The 18,358-nt window shown below is 43.6% G+C and overlaps 1 protein-coding gene across 1 annotated transcript in view; it reads left to right on the top strand.

Annotated features, from left to right (window-relative positions):
- The window catches only part of LOC126151686 (elastase-1-like), a 117,401-nt gene that overhangs the window by 15,167 nt on the left and 83,876 nt on the right, over positions 1-18,358 (top strand). Inside the window, exon 3 of the mRNA XM_049915961.1 lies at positions 2,189-2,340. Within this exon, the coding sequence (XP_049771918.1) occupies positions 2,189-2,340 (152 nt within the window). The remainder of the gene's footprint in view (positions 1-2,188; positions 2,341-18,358) is intronic.

The following is an 18,358-nucleotide window of genomic DNA, read 5'->3' as shown; positions in this document are numbered from 1 at the left end:
TCTGCATACTTGATGGTGTTGATGAGACGTCCTCCTACTTTGAAGTTTCCGCATCCTTTCAGCGCTTTTCTCACCAGCATTTCTCCATACCGGTTGAAGAGACTTGGCGACAGACAACATCCTTGTCTCCCTCCCCTTCCTATTCGTTTCTCCATAGTTCAGTCGCACCTTTACCCTTTGTCCTCGATGGTGAGTGTTCATCGGAGGTGAGGGTATCATCTGGAGTGTCCCAGGGAAGTGTGGTAAATCCGCTGTTGTTTTCTATCTACATAAATGATCTTTTGGATAGGGTGGATGGCAATGTGCGGCTGTTTGCTGATGATGCTGTGGTGTACGGGAAGGTGTCGTCGTTGAGTGACTGTAGGAGGATACAAGATGACTTGGGCAGGATTTGTGATTGGTGTTGAGAATGGCAGCTAACTCTAAACATAGATAAATGTAAATTAATGCAGATGAATAGGAAAAAGAATCCCGTAATGTTTGAATAATCCATTAGTAGTGTAGCGCTTGACACAGTCACGTCGATTAAATATTTGGGCGTAACATTGCAGAGCGATATGAAGCGGGACAAGCATGTAATGGCAGTTCTGGGGAAGGCGGATAGTCGTCTTCGGTTCATTGGTACAATTTTGGGAAGATGTGGTTCATCTGTAAAGGAGACCGCTTATAAAACACTAATACCACCTATTCTTGAGTACTGGTCGAGCGTTTGGGATGCCTATCAGGTCGGATTGAGGACGGGCATAGAAGCAATTCAGAGACGGGCTGCTAGATTTGTTACTGATTGGTTTGATCATCACGCGAGTGTTACGGAAATGCTTCAGGAACTCGGGTGGGAGTCTCTAGAGGAAAGGAGGCGTTCTTTTCGTGAATCGCTACTGAGGAAATTTAGAGAACCAGCATTTGAAGCTGACTGCAGTACAATTTTACTGCCGCCAACTTACATTTCGCGGAAAGACCACAAAGATAAGATAAGAGAGATTAGGGCTCATACAGAGGTATCTATGCAGTCATTTTTCCCTCGTTCTGTTTGGGAGTGGAACAGGGAAAGAAGATGCTAGTTGTGGTACGAGGTACCCTCCACCACGCACCGTATGGTGGATTGCGAAGTATGTATGTAGATGTAGATGTAGATGTAGGTACAAGTTCCTTATAAGTCTCCGATCTCTCCAGTTGATTCCTATTTACTTAAGGATGTTCATCAATACATTCCAATATAAAAGCCATTTTATGCACTTTCATAGCTTCAAGCCCCACTTTGAAAACCTGCATATACATTTAGTGACCTGCTTACTGTCAACTCCGACCTCCGGTTGAATGCGTCCCCTTCTTTAGCATAACATATTTTTTCTACTAAACTCACGACAATCACAGAACGGCTTTACGACTGCAAATTGTTTCATTTGTGTGATTAGGAAGCCAACAGCCTTGCCGCAGTGGTAGTACCGGTTCCGTCAGATCACCGAAGTTAAGCGCAGTCCGGCTGGGCTAACATTGGGATGGGTGACCATCCGATGTGCCGAGCGCTGTTTGTTGCAAGCGGGGTGAGGCAAACTCAGGAGCTACTTGATTGAGAAGTAGTGGCTCCGGTCTCGTAAAGTGACATACGGCCAGGAGAGCGGTGTGCTGACCACACGCCCCTCCATATCCGTATCCAGTGATGCATGTGGACTGAGCATGACACGGCGGAAGGTCGGTACCGTTGGGCCTTCATGGCCGGTTCGGGAGGAGTTTTTGATTAGGAGAGTCTTAACCCAGACCCTTTTATCAGATGTGCCTAGATTTTACGAGAGTAATATTATTATTGCTTGTCAAACGTTTCTTACATCGGACTAAACCGAATCAATTGTGATTATTGTTTCAGTTAATTCTCACTTAATTCATTATTTCGGTCAGTTATCGTATGTCAGATATAGGCCCCAATTTCCAGACTTCCAATTTTGAATGACGCCGGCCGGAGCGGCCGAGCGGTTCTAGGCGCTACAGTCTGGAACCACGCGACCGCTACGGTCGCAGGTTCGAATCCTGCCTTGGGCGTGGATGTGTATGATGTCCTTAGGTTAGATAGGTTTAAGTAGTTCTAATTTCTAGGGGACTGATGACCTCAGAAGTTAAGTCCCATAGTGCTCAGAGCCATTTGAAACATTTTGAATGACGTGACTGTAAGCCCACTTACGCAATGTTGCAGGGCAGTTTCCGTACCAGGTGTCGCTGCAGGTCTCTGCCTTGGGCACCAGGCACCACAGCTGCGGCGGAGCCCTCATCTCCATCTCTGCCGTCCTCACCGCCGCCCACTGTGCTCAGAACTCCACATACTACATAAGTATACGACTCTATAATGTACAGCTCTGCGACACTATGTTTCAATGCGTTTGGTGTTGTAGATGATGTTTGACCTCTAGTGATCCTGCAGTTTGTTCGCTCGACCGTGAGAACGAGTAGCAAGTCGCCTACAGACATTTGTAGACAACGTCGTCGTCTACGCAGTCCTTATTGAGAGAAGGCCATACGCCGTCTGTGTGAGAGGGAAGAAAATAACCCAAGTTAGTCTGAGTTCACCACAGTTATGAAAACGAAGCCGATATTTTATGTATGTACGTATTAAACCGGGGACCAAGAAACGACGGAGAGGCTTCTTCTCGCTGTAGTCCCCAGTGGATTACAACCCCACAACAGGCCAAACAGTCCACCCACCCCACCACCGACCCACACCCAAACCAGGGTTATTGTGCGGTTCTGCCCCCAGTGGACACCCTCCCCCCTAACCCCTCCCTAGGAACGTCTCATACCAGCCCAGTGTAACCCCAAATGTTTGCATGGTAGAGTATTTATATTGTATGCATACATGGAAATGGTGTTTGTGCAGCAGTTGCTGACACAGTGTAACTGAGGCGGAATAAAGGGAGCCAGCGCGCATTCGCCGAGGTAGACGGAAAACAGCTTTAAAAACCATACACAGGCTGGCCATTACACCAGACTCCGACCCTAATCCGCTGGGCGGATTCGTGCCAGGGACCGGCATGTATTCCCGCTCGGGAAGCAGCGTGTTAGACCGCGCGGCTAGCCGTGCAGGTTAAGCCGATATTAAAGTGCGCGTCATATATCTTGGCGGCCGAGTTTAGGTTCGTTCTGCGCATCTGACGTCACAAAACACAGTCAGCCAATGAACAGAGAACGCCGTTGCCAGATCTCGACTGCAGTGCAGAGCACGGACGAGTGTCTTCAGTTTTAGAAACGTTCAGTCATAAATAAAGTAATAGAACAGAAGCAATGTCTTGATAGCAGACTTTCTTTTATAGAAAGTTTGGAAAAAGCATTCTTTATACCAATTGCTTCATATTCTATTAATTAATTAAACCAAACAAGCAATAAGACTCCTAATTCAGGCGATAGCAAGGAAAGGTGTTTGTTTCAATCTCACGAACTGCTTTTTCGCAATAAAGAACAGCGGTAATTGTTTATTTCTTATTGTACTTCGACGAAGCGAGAGTAATTCATAGTCATACCAACAGTGTTTATAAGTAGTTGAGTGAGTGTGAGAGTCCTTACGGAGTTACACTGTTTGAAGAGTTGAGGTAGTGGAACGGTTAAGGTGATGGGCTGGCAAGTGAAAGGTTATGAGTTCAAACCTTGTGTGATGCTTAATATTTTCTTTATTTAAAAACAATATTGGAGTGCCTTACTTCACGAATTTTATTCGTTTGAATGAAATTGCTAGTGCTTTGGCTCTTCATTAACTTTTTCGCTGCTGCAGATACGTGCTCCCCACATTCCGCGCTGTGCGCGATTTTGTCATCACTGCACTTCTCGCCTGTGCAGACACATGGTGTTCCCACTGCTTTGACACACTTATCATTCGATTTCACAAAAACTATTTGGCCAAAAAATTTGATTTTTACACGTCTGCTTGACTGATACCTTCCCCCCATAAATGACTTAATTTTGTTTTGATGTGCAGCATTAAATGTAGTAAACCATCGCACGAAATTTTGAAGAGTTTGCAGAGGTAAAAGTCCACAGCGTATACTTTCCGTATGGTCGATTTTAGTTGCCACAATGTTGAGAATGAAATGTGGACAAGATACCTAAATTTCATATAATATTTACTGTATAACAATATCTCATTTAATTTAAGTACCACATAGCTGTCGTATGTAATATTGAGAAATATTCCGTCTTTCGCGACTGTAATAAAAGTTTTATTTACACAGGGCGCGTTTGGCTTTATTTTAAAGCACTTCCATCGGTGAAAGGTATGGCACATACACAATTGTATTCATGTTCTATTTCTTGTTTTTGTTCCACAGTCGCAGTTTTACCAATGGTATTGAAATATATCCCTCTTCTGCAACTGTAATAAGCGACTTATTTAGACCAGACGCGTTTCTCTCTTTTGAAGCATCATAAGAGGACTGTATTTTGTGTCCTCCATTGCCAAGTCACCTTTCGTAGTTTTGTGCTGCGGTAGCACAATATTCAACGTTTGTGTAGGCTCATCAGTGTTTTAGCAAATAAATGCTGTTTGTGTGTGCCACACACAAAATTATATTTGACATAGCTCTGAGCACTTCACTGACAGACGGTATATTCAAGTCCTAATGTTTTTGTAAGTCCACAATTTTGTTTAATGTATTTTGTTTACTTCCTTTTGATTGATTGAAGTGCTTTAAAATAAAGCCAGACGTGCCCAGTGTAAGTAAAACTTTTGTTACATTCGCGAAAGGAGGAATATTTCTCAATATTACATACGACACTTATGTGGTACTTAAATTAAATGAAATATATAGGTATCTTGTCCACATTTCATTCTCAACATAGTGGCAACTAAAATCGACCATCCGGAAAGTATACTCTATGGACTTTACGCCTGCAAACTCTTCAAAATTTCGTGCAATGGTTTACTATATTTAATGCTGCATAATAACTGCGTTGAACATCGAAACAAAATTAAGTCATTTTTGGGGGGAAGGTATCAGTCAAGAAGATAGGTAAAAATCTAATTTTTGAGCCAAATAGTTTTTGTGGAATCGAATGATAAAGAGTGTCAAAGCAGTCGGAATACAATGTGTCTGCACAGGCGAGCAGTGCAGTGACAAAATCGCCCACAGCGCGGAATGCAGGGAGCACGTCTTTGTAGCAGCGAAAGGGTTAATGCGGCCGTGGTGGCTTTACTTCATGAACTGCGCGCTCCCCCCTAAACGTAAGCTTGCGAACTATGCTATACTATGGAGCTGCTTCTCTTGGCGCGTGCGTCGTGTGCAACTGGCAACGCAGCAATCTCCCGCGTCTAGGCGGGCATGCGCGAGCCGCCAAGATAAAAGAATTGAACTATAGTCTCCTTTGATCTGAGTAAGGAAACACTGACGATATATCGTCTTCTCATTAACTGTTTCTTTAGTGAAATTTGAGTGCCTTCGGTTAACTGGCTATCATTATTATTCCAGCACGTGTAACTTCCACCATATCGCATAAACAGTGCGGGAGCTATACTCGCTGTCCCACAAATTCTGCGAGAAACTTCGAAGAGTTGTAGAGTGTATCTTGAGGAACAAACTGAGGATGGGAACCCATGTCCGGGAAAGTTATCCGCCGACGCTACAGAGCGTGGAAGTTACAGACGCCGGTGCCTGCCACCCATTCGGCAGCAAATCTCAATTGGTACACTGAAGGACAGTAGGTGGAACTCTAGCAGTTTTGTAAACAGTGATAGCAACTACAACCCTCTAAAATCTCCAATGTCTTTCTGTATCCAGAAATAAAATAAATTACAGATGGAAACCCGCGCGCGAAACTGTCATTCATCAAGGACGCAGAGTATAGCAGTCACAGATAGCTTTATCTTCTCCACTGACGATCCTGGCAATCATTCACGATATTGAATAACAAACAACGTTGGAGATCGTTCCACCAATGGTCGGTCAGCGTACGAAGTCACGTTTGCTTCCGTATGGGAGCCCACCTAAAACAGGTGCCAGCCCTAAAACTTCGACGAAATACGTAAATTTCGAGAATTAAAATTTCACCTTGCGACCGAGTGTGAACTGATCTGAAACTTCGTGGCGTAATAACACTGTGTACCGGACCGAGACTCGAATCTGGGACCTTCGCTTTTCGGGAGCAAGAGTTCTACCGACTGAGCTCACCAAGCATGCCTCAAGACCCTTCCTTAAAGCTATAAATTCGGCAGTATCTCATCTGCACCTTCCAAACTTCAAAGAAGTTCTCCTGCGTAACGTACGAGATCTGCACCGCTGGAAGAAAGGACACTGCGGGGACATGGCTTAGCCATGGCTTGGGGGGACGTATCCAGAGTGAAATTTTCACTCTGCAGCGGAGTGTGTGCAGATATGAAACTTCCTGGCAGATTAAAACTGTGTGTCCGACCGAGATTCGAACTCGGGATCTTCACCTTTCGTGAGCAAGCGCTCTACTGACTTGCCAGCGAAAGGCGAAGGTCCCAAGTTGGAGTCTGCGTCGGACACATAGTTTTTATATGTCAGGTAGTTGCATGTAAAGTTTCGCATTAAAACGACCATATCGCCTTAATTCGTGGAAATAAGGTCATTATTTTCTTAGCCAGAAACGTATGATTCTTAAAGACTCGCCAAATAGCTTCAAAATACCTTCTGCCGCGTTTATCGTTAGTGCGGAAAAGTCGTTGTCGTTCCTCTATTAATATCTCACATCTAATATGATTTCAACAGACTTGCTCATGATGAAGGAAGACAAAACATGAACTTTGCGTAAACATAAAAATTGACAGTAAAAGCATATGGAGTCGTACAAAGAACAGTGTAACGCTTTAGGATGATCATAGCTTCAGAAGCTATAGGTGTGAGTACTGTCTTCGATTCACCACGAGATTTATATAAACGGGAAAGTATATTTACTCAAAAGGACAATTTTAATAATGAATTGGTTTGTAGGACTGTGTTAGAATACTGCACTCAAGCAGAGCAACGTTCGTGCCCAACTGATATCCAGAATTCAGAATGAGAAGTCTGAAACGCCCGTTACTCGCTTTCTAAGAAACTTTAGTTTTAAGTTCAATAAATGTAACAAGAGACAAATTTCGTGTGGAGAGAAGGGATATTGCCTCCCAGAGAGGTACACTTTTGCGCATAGTGCATTTGTAGCATAGGTAGGACAAAAGGCCTGTTCTAAACTTGCCTTTCGCAAAGCCATAAGATTTTGGTATGTGCAGGAACATTTGATTTTTTGCACTGTCCGCGCCCATACTGTTCGCAAAATGTGTAGTGGACTGCCGGCCGTTGTGGCCGAGCGGTTCTAGGCGCTTCAGTCTGCAACCGCGCTGCTGCTACGGTCGCAGGTTCGAATCTTGCCTCGGGCATGGATACTTAGGTTTAAGTAGTTCTAAGTCTAGAGGACTGATGGCATCAGATGTTAAGTCCCATAGTGCTTAGGCTTTTTTTTTGTACTGCCTATGGGTCATTCGTCTTCCATAGCTGAGGCGCTAGCAACTCACAGACCGGCGACGTCAACTGGCTGATTACAGTATACGAGGACTTGAGACTGTAACCAACCTTCTACCGGGGACGATAGACATGTCTGTAATAACGAGCTCGTAATCTGTAGCATATAGCATATTTCAGTCTTAAGTAAGTTACCTATGTCTTGCAATTAACCAGATCTAAGACGCTCTCTTTGATAATAAGCCGATATTATTTCTTCAGGGCAGTTGTTACTATTCCAAAGAAGTTTAGTGCAAAAATGATACTTATGTCATTTGACTGAACTTTGTTTTCTATTATATGACCAGGCTGTAAATGATGGGCATGCAGTCACACAATGTTCCATGAAATGATTCGTTCACATCATCACGTTGTATAGTGGGAAGTGGGCCATGAAACAAAATTAATTCTTGTCCAATAGCCACGCGACAAGTTGTTGTGTTCTGTCGTTCTCTGTCTACAAGTATTTCTCCATTCCCCAACATTGAGGCGATGTTGACCGCCAAGCTAAAGGCGCCCAGTTTCGTCTATACCGTGTGGGGCGGACACACAAACTGCCCCCGTCCCCCTCTACCAACCCACAGTCGATTATACGGAAAAATGACAGGGCAATGACGAGTTCAGACTCTGCCTCTCGGTCTGGTGCGCCACATCACTGACCACTACCAGACCTGTGTACTACAAACTATTAAGTGTCAGAAAATCCGAAATTAATCTGTCATACCCTTCAGTTATAATCAGTTTACTCTCACAAAATCTAAATGGAACAATGTGTGAGAAATAAAGCACTCATAACTGACAGTTTACTCTCACAAAATCTAAATGGAACAATGTGTGAGATATAAAGCACTCATAACTGACAATGAATTTCTTCCTGTATCTAAAACTGGTTAAGCCAAAATGTTCCAGGAAGTGTCATGGTGAAAAAAACATAGCGCATAATCATAAAATTGGCCAGTACCTTATTGTAATTTAGGTGAAAATCGGAAATAATACAGGGTGATTCTTAAGTCACTATACATTTTGTACTCAAACAAATTTACTACCCAATACGTAATGGCACTGCAACTTATGTTACAATAGGGCATAATTTCGGTACATTTCAATGTAACCACCTTGCATGTCTAGGCACCCCCTCCCCCCCCCCCAACCACTGCAGACCGACAAACCTGCCCAAGCATATCTGGTGTAATCGCAGCAGCTGCGGCTCGAATCTGTTGAGTTAAGTGTTCAGTGCTGCGGATCTTCACCTGCTATACTCTAGACTTGATAAACCCCCATGCAAAAAAGTCTAAGTTTGTCAAGTCAGGAGAGCGGGCTGCCCAGATCCGTGGAGAGGCACGACCAATCAATCTGCCGGGAAATGCTTGATTCAGATAATCCCGAACAACGAGGGCAAAATGGGGTGTGCACCAGCCTGTTGAAAAACAGCAGTATCCCTAATCCCATCAGATATCAACTGGGGCTCCAAAAACTGTTCCAACATGTCTAGCTATGTGGTTCCAGTAACGGTTTGTTCTGCGAAGAAGAAGGGCCCGTAGACTGTTGACCTCGTTATCCCTAACCACACGTTCACTTTTGCTGTCCCGTTGCCACTCCTGCAGCACACTTAGTTGTTCGTCTGCCCAGATCCTGCAGTTGTGTCTTTTCACATGTCCACAGGTATGAAATGTAGCTTAATCACTGAACAAGACATTTTGCATCTAATTATTATTTTCCACAGCTTGCAGTGAAACGTCCCCTTTGAACAATTATACAAGACTGTGCTTAAACTGACACACAATATTTTTAGCGCAACGCAATCTGACTTTCAAAAATCCCTACAAAAGAATGGCCCTGACTAACATTAACCTGTACCTTTCACAAATCACTTACCTCACAAAAATCTTCGTTCCTCGAACTACTGCAATACAGCGAGCGCCACTACTGCCAGCTAAATAAAAGATTCAAACTACTGAAGGCACTAACTACTGATAGGCATAGTTAGCAAATGAAAGATTTTTGTAGAGAACAAACAATGTATTTACCTTAATAGTCATAATATATATAGCAGTTCATGACATCCAGTCTAACAAATTTCAAAACTCCGCCATCTCTCTCCCCACATCCACCACTGCTGGCGGCTCACCTCCAACTGCGCAAAGCTACGCGCTGTTCACATCCAGCTGGCGCTGCCCAATACTACAATGGCAGACAACAATGCAAACTAGCCACAGACTGCACACAGCACAGCCAGTGATTTTCATACAGAGCGCTACGTAACGTTGCCAATAAGAAAACATAAACAGCTTACTTACATAGCCCCCATGCTCCCCACAAAAAATTTTACAAATTGTTTTGGTTTCCATATTGTCTGTTCCTATGGTTATCCCTGTCATATTCATTACTAATGAAATGCGATCTTTCTCTGTAACTATTATTACTCTGCCAGTGGTTGTCATATGGGTGGTGTCTGTTTTGGTCACGATTTGCGTTGTAAGAATAGACTTGTCGTGTCCAGTTATTGTTTCTATCGTCACGGAATTGTGACGGATGTGACCTGTAGTGATTGTTTTCCCGTTTTCGCATCCCACGACTGTCTCTAATTCTTGTAAGAGTCCCTGAAAAGCTTCAATGTCGTCTTTGCAACGTCCTGCTAAAATAATATGTCGTAAATGTTCAGGCAGTTGGATTAAGCAAATGCGGATGACTTCTGAGGGGCTGTATGGGTTTGAAAGATACTGATTCTTATGCAACATGTCTTCAAAATGTTTCATAAGACTGGAAAATTCAGATTGTTCGAAACGTTTCATCATTATGATGCTATGTTTTACTCGGTCTTGTGTAGCTTGAGACCAATACGCTGAGAGGAAGGCATGATAAAATTCTCCTTCACTGTGACAATCGTGAATGACCGATCGCATTCTTACAGCTGGTTCATCCTCCAAGTAGCCACACATAAATTCTAACCTGTGCTCCAATGACCAGTTGGGAGGAAAACAATGAGAAAATTGATGAAGCCATGCTTGTGGATGAATGTCGTTGCCAGAATTCTTAAATGTTTTGAATTTACGTGTAGTAATGAACAGCTTATAGTCGAAATCATCTTGTCGGCGAGTCGCACATCGCTCATTGTTACTTCGTTTCGGCGGTTCCATCTCAAAATCCAATGCGCCTTGCCAATTTCTTTCATAATTTCCGAAGAGTCCTGTGTTATTATTTTGTGGTTGTTCCGTATTTCTATGTCCCTCTTCCCATACTGGAGCGCGAGTGTCCTCTGAAATATGTAATTCTTGTATTACCTGCGTCAACTGATCTTGTACTTCCCGGATTTCTCTTTTGTACTGTGTATTGATTTGATTTTGTTTTGTTTGAATTTTCTAATTTGTTCATACTCTTCTGTGTCAGTGAAGGCTACGGGTCTTGTGTCATTCAGATCATCATCTACCTTTGTAGATAAGTTAGTGACCTGATCCGAAAGTTCGGCTACTTTCTCCGATAGTGAACACATTTCCTCAGTGTGTTTTTCTGAACCAAGTTTCAGAGTGTCCAATTGTGTTTAAATCGAATCTACTGTGTCGTTTAAGTTTTCCTGAGTTTTTGCAAGTTGTGTAACCGAATCGGTAGATGCAACTGAGTCAATTTTAGCCCACAAGGTCTCATGATTTTCATGAACAATGGTTTGCAGTTCTTTTATGGCTGCTTCGTGATTCTGTAATGCATTTTCATGCCGCGAAAAAATAGGTTGAAAATGCTCACAAATTTGTGTTTTTACGTCATTACAGACTTTTTGACATTTCGATTCAATGTTATGTAACTCAGTAGTTAAATCTTCACGTGTTTGTTTAAGCGTGGTGTCTAACTTTTGAAGATTTTGTTCCATTGTGTCTAACTTTTTAAGATTTTGTTCCGTTGTGTCTAACTGTTGCTGTGTTTGTCTCTGGTGTTGTTCCATTGTGTCTAACTTTTGAAGATTTTGTCCCATTTGTCTCTGATTTTGTTCCATTTGTTGCATTAATTGCAATAATAAAGTATTAGTGTCTGGAATCTGTTTCTCTATGCTTTTTGGCAGTGCATTTTCACCGGCAACATTCATATTTTGACAAGCAGAAAATGTGTCTTGACTCATTTGAGAAAACGGTGAGGACCCAAAACCTAAGTCTACAGTATTTGCAGTATTGTGTTCTGTCATTTCGGATTCCTGAGGCGAGCTGTTGCCGACCGATCGATCGATAATGCTTCCCTGTTCACTACCTGTTTCACTGTCTACACCATTATTTGCCACCCGCTCCATTTCCCTATGCACAATTACCAAATTACTACTTCGAATGTCTGTTAATTCACTACACAGTGGTGCTGATAAGCTACGCTCCTCTTCACTATTATTTATCAGTTTACTTTGGAGCCTAGTGTTACGTTTTTCACACGCCATTATTGTCACAATATTTCACACGACAACACAGAAAAGCACAATTTGAAGAGCAAAAATAAGAGAACACATTAACATAGCACTGAAAATAATATCTAGTTAATTGCAAGCGCAGCTGCGAAATACTTGGGGCAAATCTAAATGCATGCCACAACTGTGTACAACAATGAAAAGCTACAACTACAAAGGAAATTCTCTCTATAATTACGCGCTAGCAATAAACAAAAGCTACACTAATTACACAAAGTACAAGAAAAAATCAGGAGATTCCAGTGAGATATCCTTGGCTAAGGGTCGACATATGAAACGTCCCCTCAGAACAATTATACAAGACTGTGCTTAAACTGACACACAATATTATTTAGCGCAACGCAATCTGACTTTCAAAAATTCCTACAAAAGAATGGCCCTGGCTAACATTAACCTGTACCTTTCACAAATCACTTACCTCACAAAAATCTTCGTTCCTCGAACTACTGCAATACAGCGAGCGCCACTACTGCCAGCTAAATAAAAGATTCAAACTACTGAAGGCACTAACTACTGATAGGCATAGTTAGCAAATGAAAGATTTTTGTAGAGAACAAACAATGTATTTACCTTAATAGTCATAATATATATAGCAGTTCATGACATCCAGTCTAACAAATTTCAAAACTCCGCCATCTCCCTCCCCACATCCACCACTGCTGGCGGCTCACCTCCAACTGCGCAACGCTACACGCTGTTCACATCCAGCTGCCGCTGCCCAACACTACAATGGCAGACAACAATGCAAACTAGCCACAGGCTGCACACAGCACAGCCAGTGATTTTCATACAGAGCGCTACGTAACGTTGCCAATAAGAAAACATAAACAGCCTACTTACAGTAGCAGGTCATGACACATAGCTTGTCTGGCTGCTTCCGCTTCAAACTTATGTATAAACTGGATATGGTACGCATGTTTGTCAGCTTGTAACGAAGAACTCTACAGTTTGAGGAATACCAAGCTCCCTACTAAGCCTCCTGGCTACGTGTGATCGCATCCTGCACACTTTGCACGGTGTCTGGCGTTATGGCCGGCCTCCCTGGACGTTCTTCATCTGCAACACTACCAGTACGCTGGAATTTATTGACGAGGGTCTTGATAGCAGCCTGGTGGGGCATGTTTCCGGAATCGACGGGCAAAGTCTGTCCGCACATGTTCATACGTCATTCCACGAAGACGAGTAGAAACAACAGCGATTCGGTCTTCTTCGGTTAGCATTCTGTCGTAGCACCTGCAAGAAACAAATATTCCCTTACTATATCACTGAAATGTACAGTGACTTACTATATCACTGAAATTTATACTGACTTTAGAATCACCCTGTATAACCTTTATGGGTAATGGAAGTGAGGTATTAATTTTAACCGCTGTTACATTTAAAAGTATTTAGTATTGCTCTGCCCTCTACAGATCAATAGAATGTAGTTGGTATCTGGCGGGACAGCCCGGCATGCAGGCGGGGGATGCGGGTGACCTTTCAGAAAACTGTCCACCGCCATCTCTCTCCCTCCTCCCACCACACCGCCAGCAGCGATGGAAATTTCCGAGTTCCAGTGCGGCGTCCGTAGCTAAGACGAATTTGCGCAGCAGGAATGTGGCTACATGTACAGTGACGTGGTCGTTAAAGGAAAGTACGCGCTGCCCTTAAAACACTGCCATGAGTGCCACCATGCGAGACTTGTTGCGCCTCCTCTTCCGTGCACTGATACTTCTGAAATAATACCGGTCAAATTGTGTCTGCAACTACTGAAATATGTATTTCCACATTTCTGTTATGACACACGTCTCGTTTTAATCACTTAATCACAGCCAATGCTCTGTTTTTTTAGCTTTTAATGTGGATGTGATGTCTGCATCGACGTTACCGATGAATGTCGCCCATTTTGGGTGGAGATGTGAATAAAAAGTGAAAGTCTGAGACCTTTAGCGGTGAAGAATGACAAAATGCAAGCCTACTAGCAAAGTTCTTCGGACGGCCAGTGACACAGTCACGGACAATGGCACCACGGAAGGGGTACGGGGGCTGTTTCCTCCCCATTCCACGCCTCACCCGTCGCAGGCTACTTTCTCATTTAGCTTCTCTTTCTCTCACTCTCTCTCTCTCTCTCTCTGTTTAACTAAATAAAACATAGCACGTACCCCGTGCAGTAGCCGCGTACATGTAAGTGTGCAGTAACAGCGGCCCGCTACAGAAATAGCACGGGTATACCGTCAGAAGTTTGATACCACAGTAACGAAACAAAATTTTCGACTTTCTTTTTTTAATACGAACAGCTAACAATAGCAGATTATCGTAATACAGGAAATTTGACAAGTCTGTGCAGTTTAGGTGACTGACAATCGCCGGCCGCGGTGGTCTAGCGGTTCTGGCGCTGCAGTCCGGAACCGCGGGACTGCTACGGTCGCAGGTTCGAATCCTGCCTCGGGCATGGATGTGTGTGATGTCCTTAGGTTAGTTAGGTTTAAGTAGTTCTAAGTTCTAGGGGACTTATGACCTAAGATGTTGAGTCCCATAGTGCTCAGAGCCATTTTTTTGACTGACAATCACCACTGAATGTTCACCATTTCTCTTTTTCCTGCTTGATTGGCCCGTAGGCACTACATTTTTCCCGGAAAGTAGCTACTTGCACAATAAAACGTGTACTTACTCCTAAGTACGTGGTCTTTTCAGAAGAACAACTTTCCCAAAATGAGAACGCCGTAACAAACTTTGTAGTATATTTTAAATCGCAGTGAATTAGAAATAGTCAGATACGGCCCAACACTGCTAATACATTTTCTGTTGAAGACCAATTGATACTAAGATACATCATTAGTTTTTGTATACTTCATTTGCTACTTCTGTCGCATATCAATTTTTGTGCTAATACGTTTCTGGTGAAACAATGGTCCCAATTTCGAAGAACTAGTGTCACCGTATGACAACGGCCTTGCCGCTGTGGATACACCGGTTCCCGTCAGATCACCGAAGTTAAGCGCTGTCGGTCGTGGCCGACACTTGGATGGGTGACCATCCGGCCACCATTCGCCGTTGCAATTTTTCGGGGTGCACTCAGCCGCGTGATGCCGATTGAGGAACTACTCGACCGAATAGTAGCGGTTCTTGTCAAACAAAACCACCATAACGACCGGGAGAGCGGTATGCTGACCACAAGCCCTTCCTATCCGCATCCTCAGCTGAGGATGACACGGCGGCCGGATGGTACCGATGGGCCCCTTGGAGTGAGGGTGAGTGTTACCGCAGAACAGGAAACTGGACAAGTTTGTGCAGCTTAGGTGACTGACTGGTATTATCTCCAGTGATCCCCAGACACTCTACTTTAGGAGTACCGCGGACGAGAAACCGCGCAAGTAGCAGCAGCGCCAGCCAGCCCAATTGGCTGCAGGGCAGCCGCCCAGTGAACTTTGGGCTGGCCAGTGACGTCAGAGTTTCCAGGGAGGCACACCGTGATAATCGCTCGTCCCGGAGGACCAAGGCGAGCAGCGATGCTGCAGGTTTACTGCGCCCTCAAACTCCAAGTGGTCGATTGTATGAGACAGATTAGAACAAGAAACGAAGCGGGGAGTGTATGTTGTATAAACGATGATCGCAAATTTCTGCCGTCAACTGGACTCACGTTTCCCTAGTAAAATTTCGAAAGCCTAACAAAATTTACGTTTTGCGGAATTTGAAGATGATTAAATGACACAGTCTTTCTTCGATCTGTATAGTTAAAAGGAAACAAGAAATACTGCCTCTTCCCAAGTTCAGACCATATAGTTTATCATGCCAGAATACTGGTGGAAATGAGAACACTGGTCGAAACGGTCATTGTTATTGGGGTAAAGGCTTAGCTCGTTCGGACATAAAAAATATGAGACATACTGTAGAGAGCGGTGTGCTGACAAGATGTTCCTCCATATCCTCATCCGCTGACGTGTATAGACTGAGGATGTTCAGTGGTCGGTCAGTACCTTTGGGCGTTCCGAGGGGTGTTCGGACGGAGTTTAGTTTTAGAGAACACAATGAATTGTATTCACCTTCATCACCTTTCCGGGCTATCTCTTATCGCTTCGCTAAGGACATGCAGTTACGTAAGGATCGAAAGATTAGCATTAAAACAAGAAAAGCTGGAGAATAACAACCAACCAAGTGAAAAAACTGGTGGCTTGAAAGAAGATTTGGGAAACATATGTGCACCCCTATTTGAAGGACCACGGAAGTCATTAAAACAGTTTATTTAGTAAATTCAGTAAATTTAGTAAATGTAATAAAAGAATGTGGTTGCAGTAGTGTATTCACAAAACCTACTTGCACTTAGGTGAAAGCAGGTAAGCATCGTGTGTGTGTGTGTGTGTGTGTGTGTGTGTGTGTGGTGTGTGTGTGTGTGTGCGTGCGTGTGTGTGTGTGTGTGTGTGTGTGTGTGTGTGTGTGTGTGGGTGGGTGGGTGGGTGGGTGGGGGAGGGGAGGGAGGCTGGACGAATGCTGTCGCACCGTGTAGCAAAGGTGTATAGATATTTTAGTACTGCACGCTGCAAATCCCGCACAGTGCCTGCATAACGGTCCGCAACAAAAGGGGAGAGAAAAAGTTACTTTTTAGATAAATATTCACTTTAATAACCAAGTATGCTTCACAAAAGTGTCTGGCCTTCCTTTTCTGGAAGGAGGGAAAGGTGAGCAAAACATACGAGAACGAACGTGAGGTATCGGCCGCCATCAGACCAATAGCGGGCACCCCTGCTATATAACGTCGAGAGCTACTGACACCTGCGATTGCCTATCTTGCATAGCCTGTACAACTAGTAAGGAATCTAGCTCATGTATAAAATAGCCTTAAACGTCTGATTACTTTATAAGTGAGTTAATGTGTTAAAAATTTGACTTCAAGCATGCATTCGAGAAAAAGTTTAGAGAAGGATTGAAAATATGCTGAAAGAGTGCTGGAAGACACTAAGTGCTTAAAATCCTGAAATACGCGCGAATCCATCACGCTCAAGTTTCTGTTCCCTTTGTGACGTATAGGAGAGAGTAAACGTGTACAGTTATAGCGTAATTCTTGTATAGTTTCGTGTAATATGGTGTTATTCTGGAAACTCGGTTTTCACTTACGTACTGTAGACATTTGCCTCTGTTTGATTTTGTGCACCTTCTGCTTGAGGAATTCGTTGGACTGCTGGGTCTCAGAATCCGGCGTCGTGACGTCAGAGCAAGTGCAGAGATACCTAATCGCCAACCGCAACTCCAAGTAATACGCATGACAGTAGGTTCTTTGAACCATTATGAACAATCCTGTAGAAGAGAGGACACCAAGCTTGGATGTATATTTTTAAGCAGTCTCTTGTTTGAAGTGCTTAGATAGATGTAAGAGAGAGACAGAGAGAGAGAGAGAGAGAGAGAGAGAGAGCGAAGTTGTCGGTACCTCCACATTTCTAATCAGACGTCATAAAAGTTTTGCATCACCTCGGTTCCGAGAGTTCCGGAACATGTCCAGAAAATTGGAATAGAGGTCAATCATTTCCACCCTCATTATTACTCATGAAAACCACACATTGCGTGTTGTACCACCAGACAGAGAGACCTTCTACATCTACATCTACATCTACATCCATACTCCGCAAGCCACCTGACGGTGTGTGGCGGAGGGTACCTTCAGTACCTCTATCGGTTCTCCCTTCTATTCCAGTCTCGTATTGTTCGTGGAAAGAAGGATTGTCGGTATGCCTCTGTGTGGGCTCTAATCTCTCTGATTTTATCCTCATGGTCTCTTCGCGAGATATACGTAGGAGGGAGCAATATACTGCTTGACTCTTCGGTGAAGGTATGTTCTCGAAACTTTGACAAAAGCCCGTACCGAGCTACTGAGCGTCTCTCCTGCAGAGTCTTCCACTGGAGTTTATCTATCATCTCCGTAACGCTTTCGCGATTACTAAATGATCCTGTAACGAAGCGCGCTGCTCTCCGTTGGATCTTCTCTATGTCTTGTATCAACCCTATCTGGTACGGATCCCACACTGCTGAGCAGTATTCAAGCAGTGGGCGAACAAGCGTACTGTAACCTACTTCCTTTGTTTTCGGATTGCATTTCCTTAGGATTCTTCCAATGAATCTCAGTCTGGCATCTGCTTTACCGACGATCAACATTATATGATCATTCCATTTTAAATCACTCCTAATGCGTACTCCCAGATAATTTATGGTATTAACTGCTTCCAGTTGCTGACCTGCTATTTTGTAGCTAAATGATAAAGGATCTATCTTTCTGTGTATTCGCAGCACATTACACTTGTCTACATTGAGATTCAGTTGCCATTCCCTGCACCATGCGTCAATTCGCTGCAGATCCTCCTGCATTTCAGTACAATTTTCCATTGTTACAACCTCTCGATACACCACAGCATCATCTGCAAAAAGCCTCAGTGAACTTCCGATGTCATCCACCAGGTCATTTATGTATATTGTGAATAGC

This window comes from Schistocerca cancellata, chromosome 2 (genome assembly GCF_023864275.1).
Source record: "Schistocerca cancellata isolate TAMUIC-IGC-003103 chromosome 2, iqSchCanc2.1, whole genome shotgun sequence".
NCBI classification, from domain to species: Eukaryota; Metazoa; Arthropoda; class Insecta; order Orthoptera; family Acrididae; genus Schistocerca; species Schistocerca cancellata.
The sequence above is the reverse complement of the archived record's forward strand: the minus strand, read 5'-3'. Positions and strand labels throughout refer to the sequence as shown.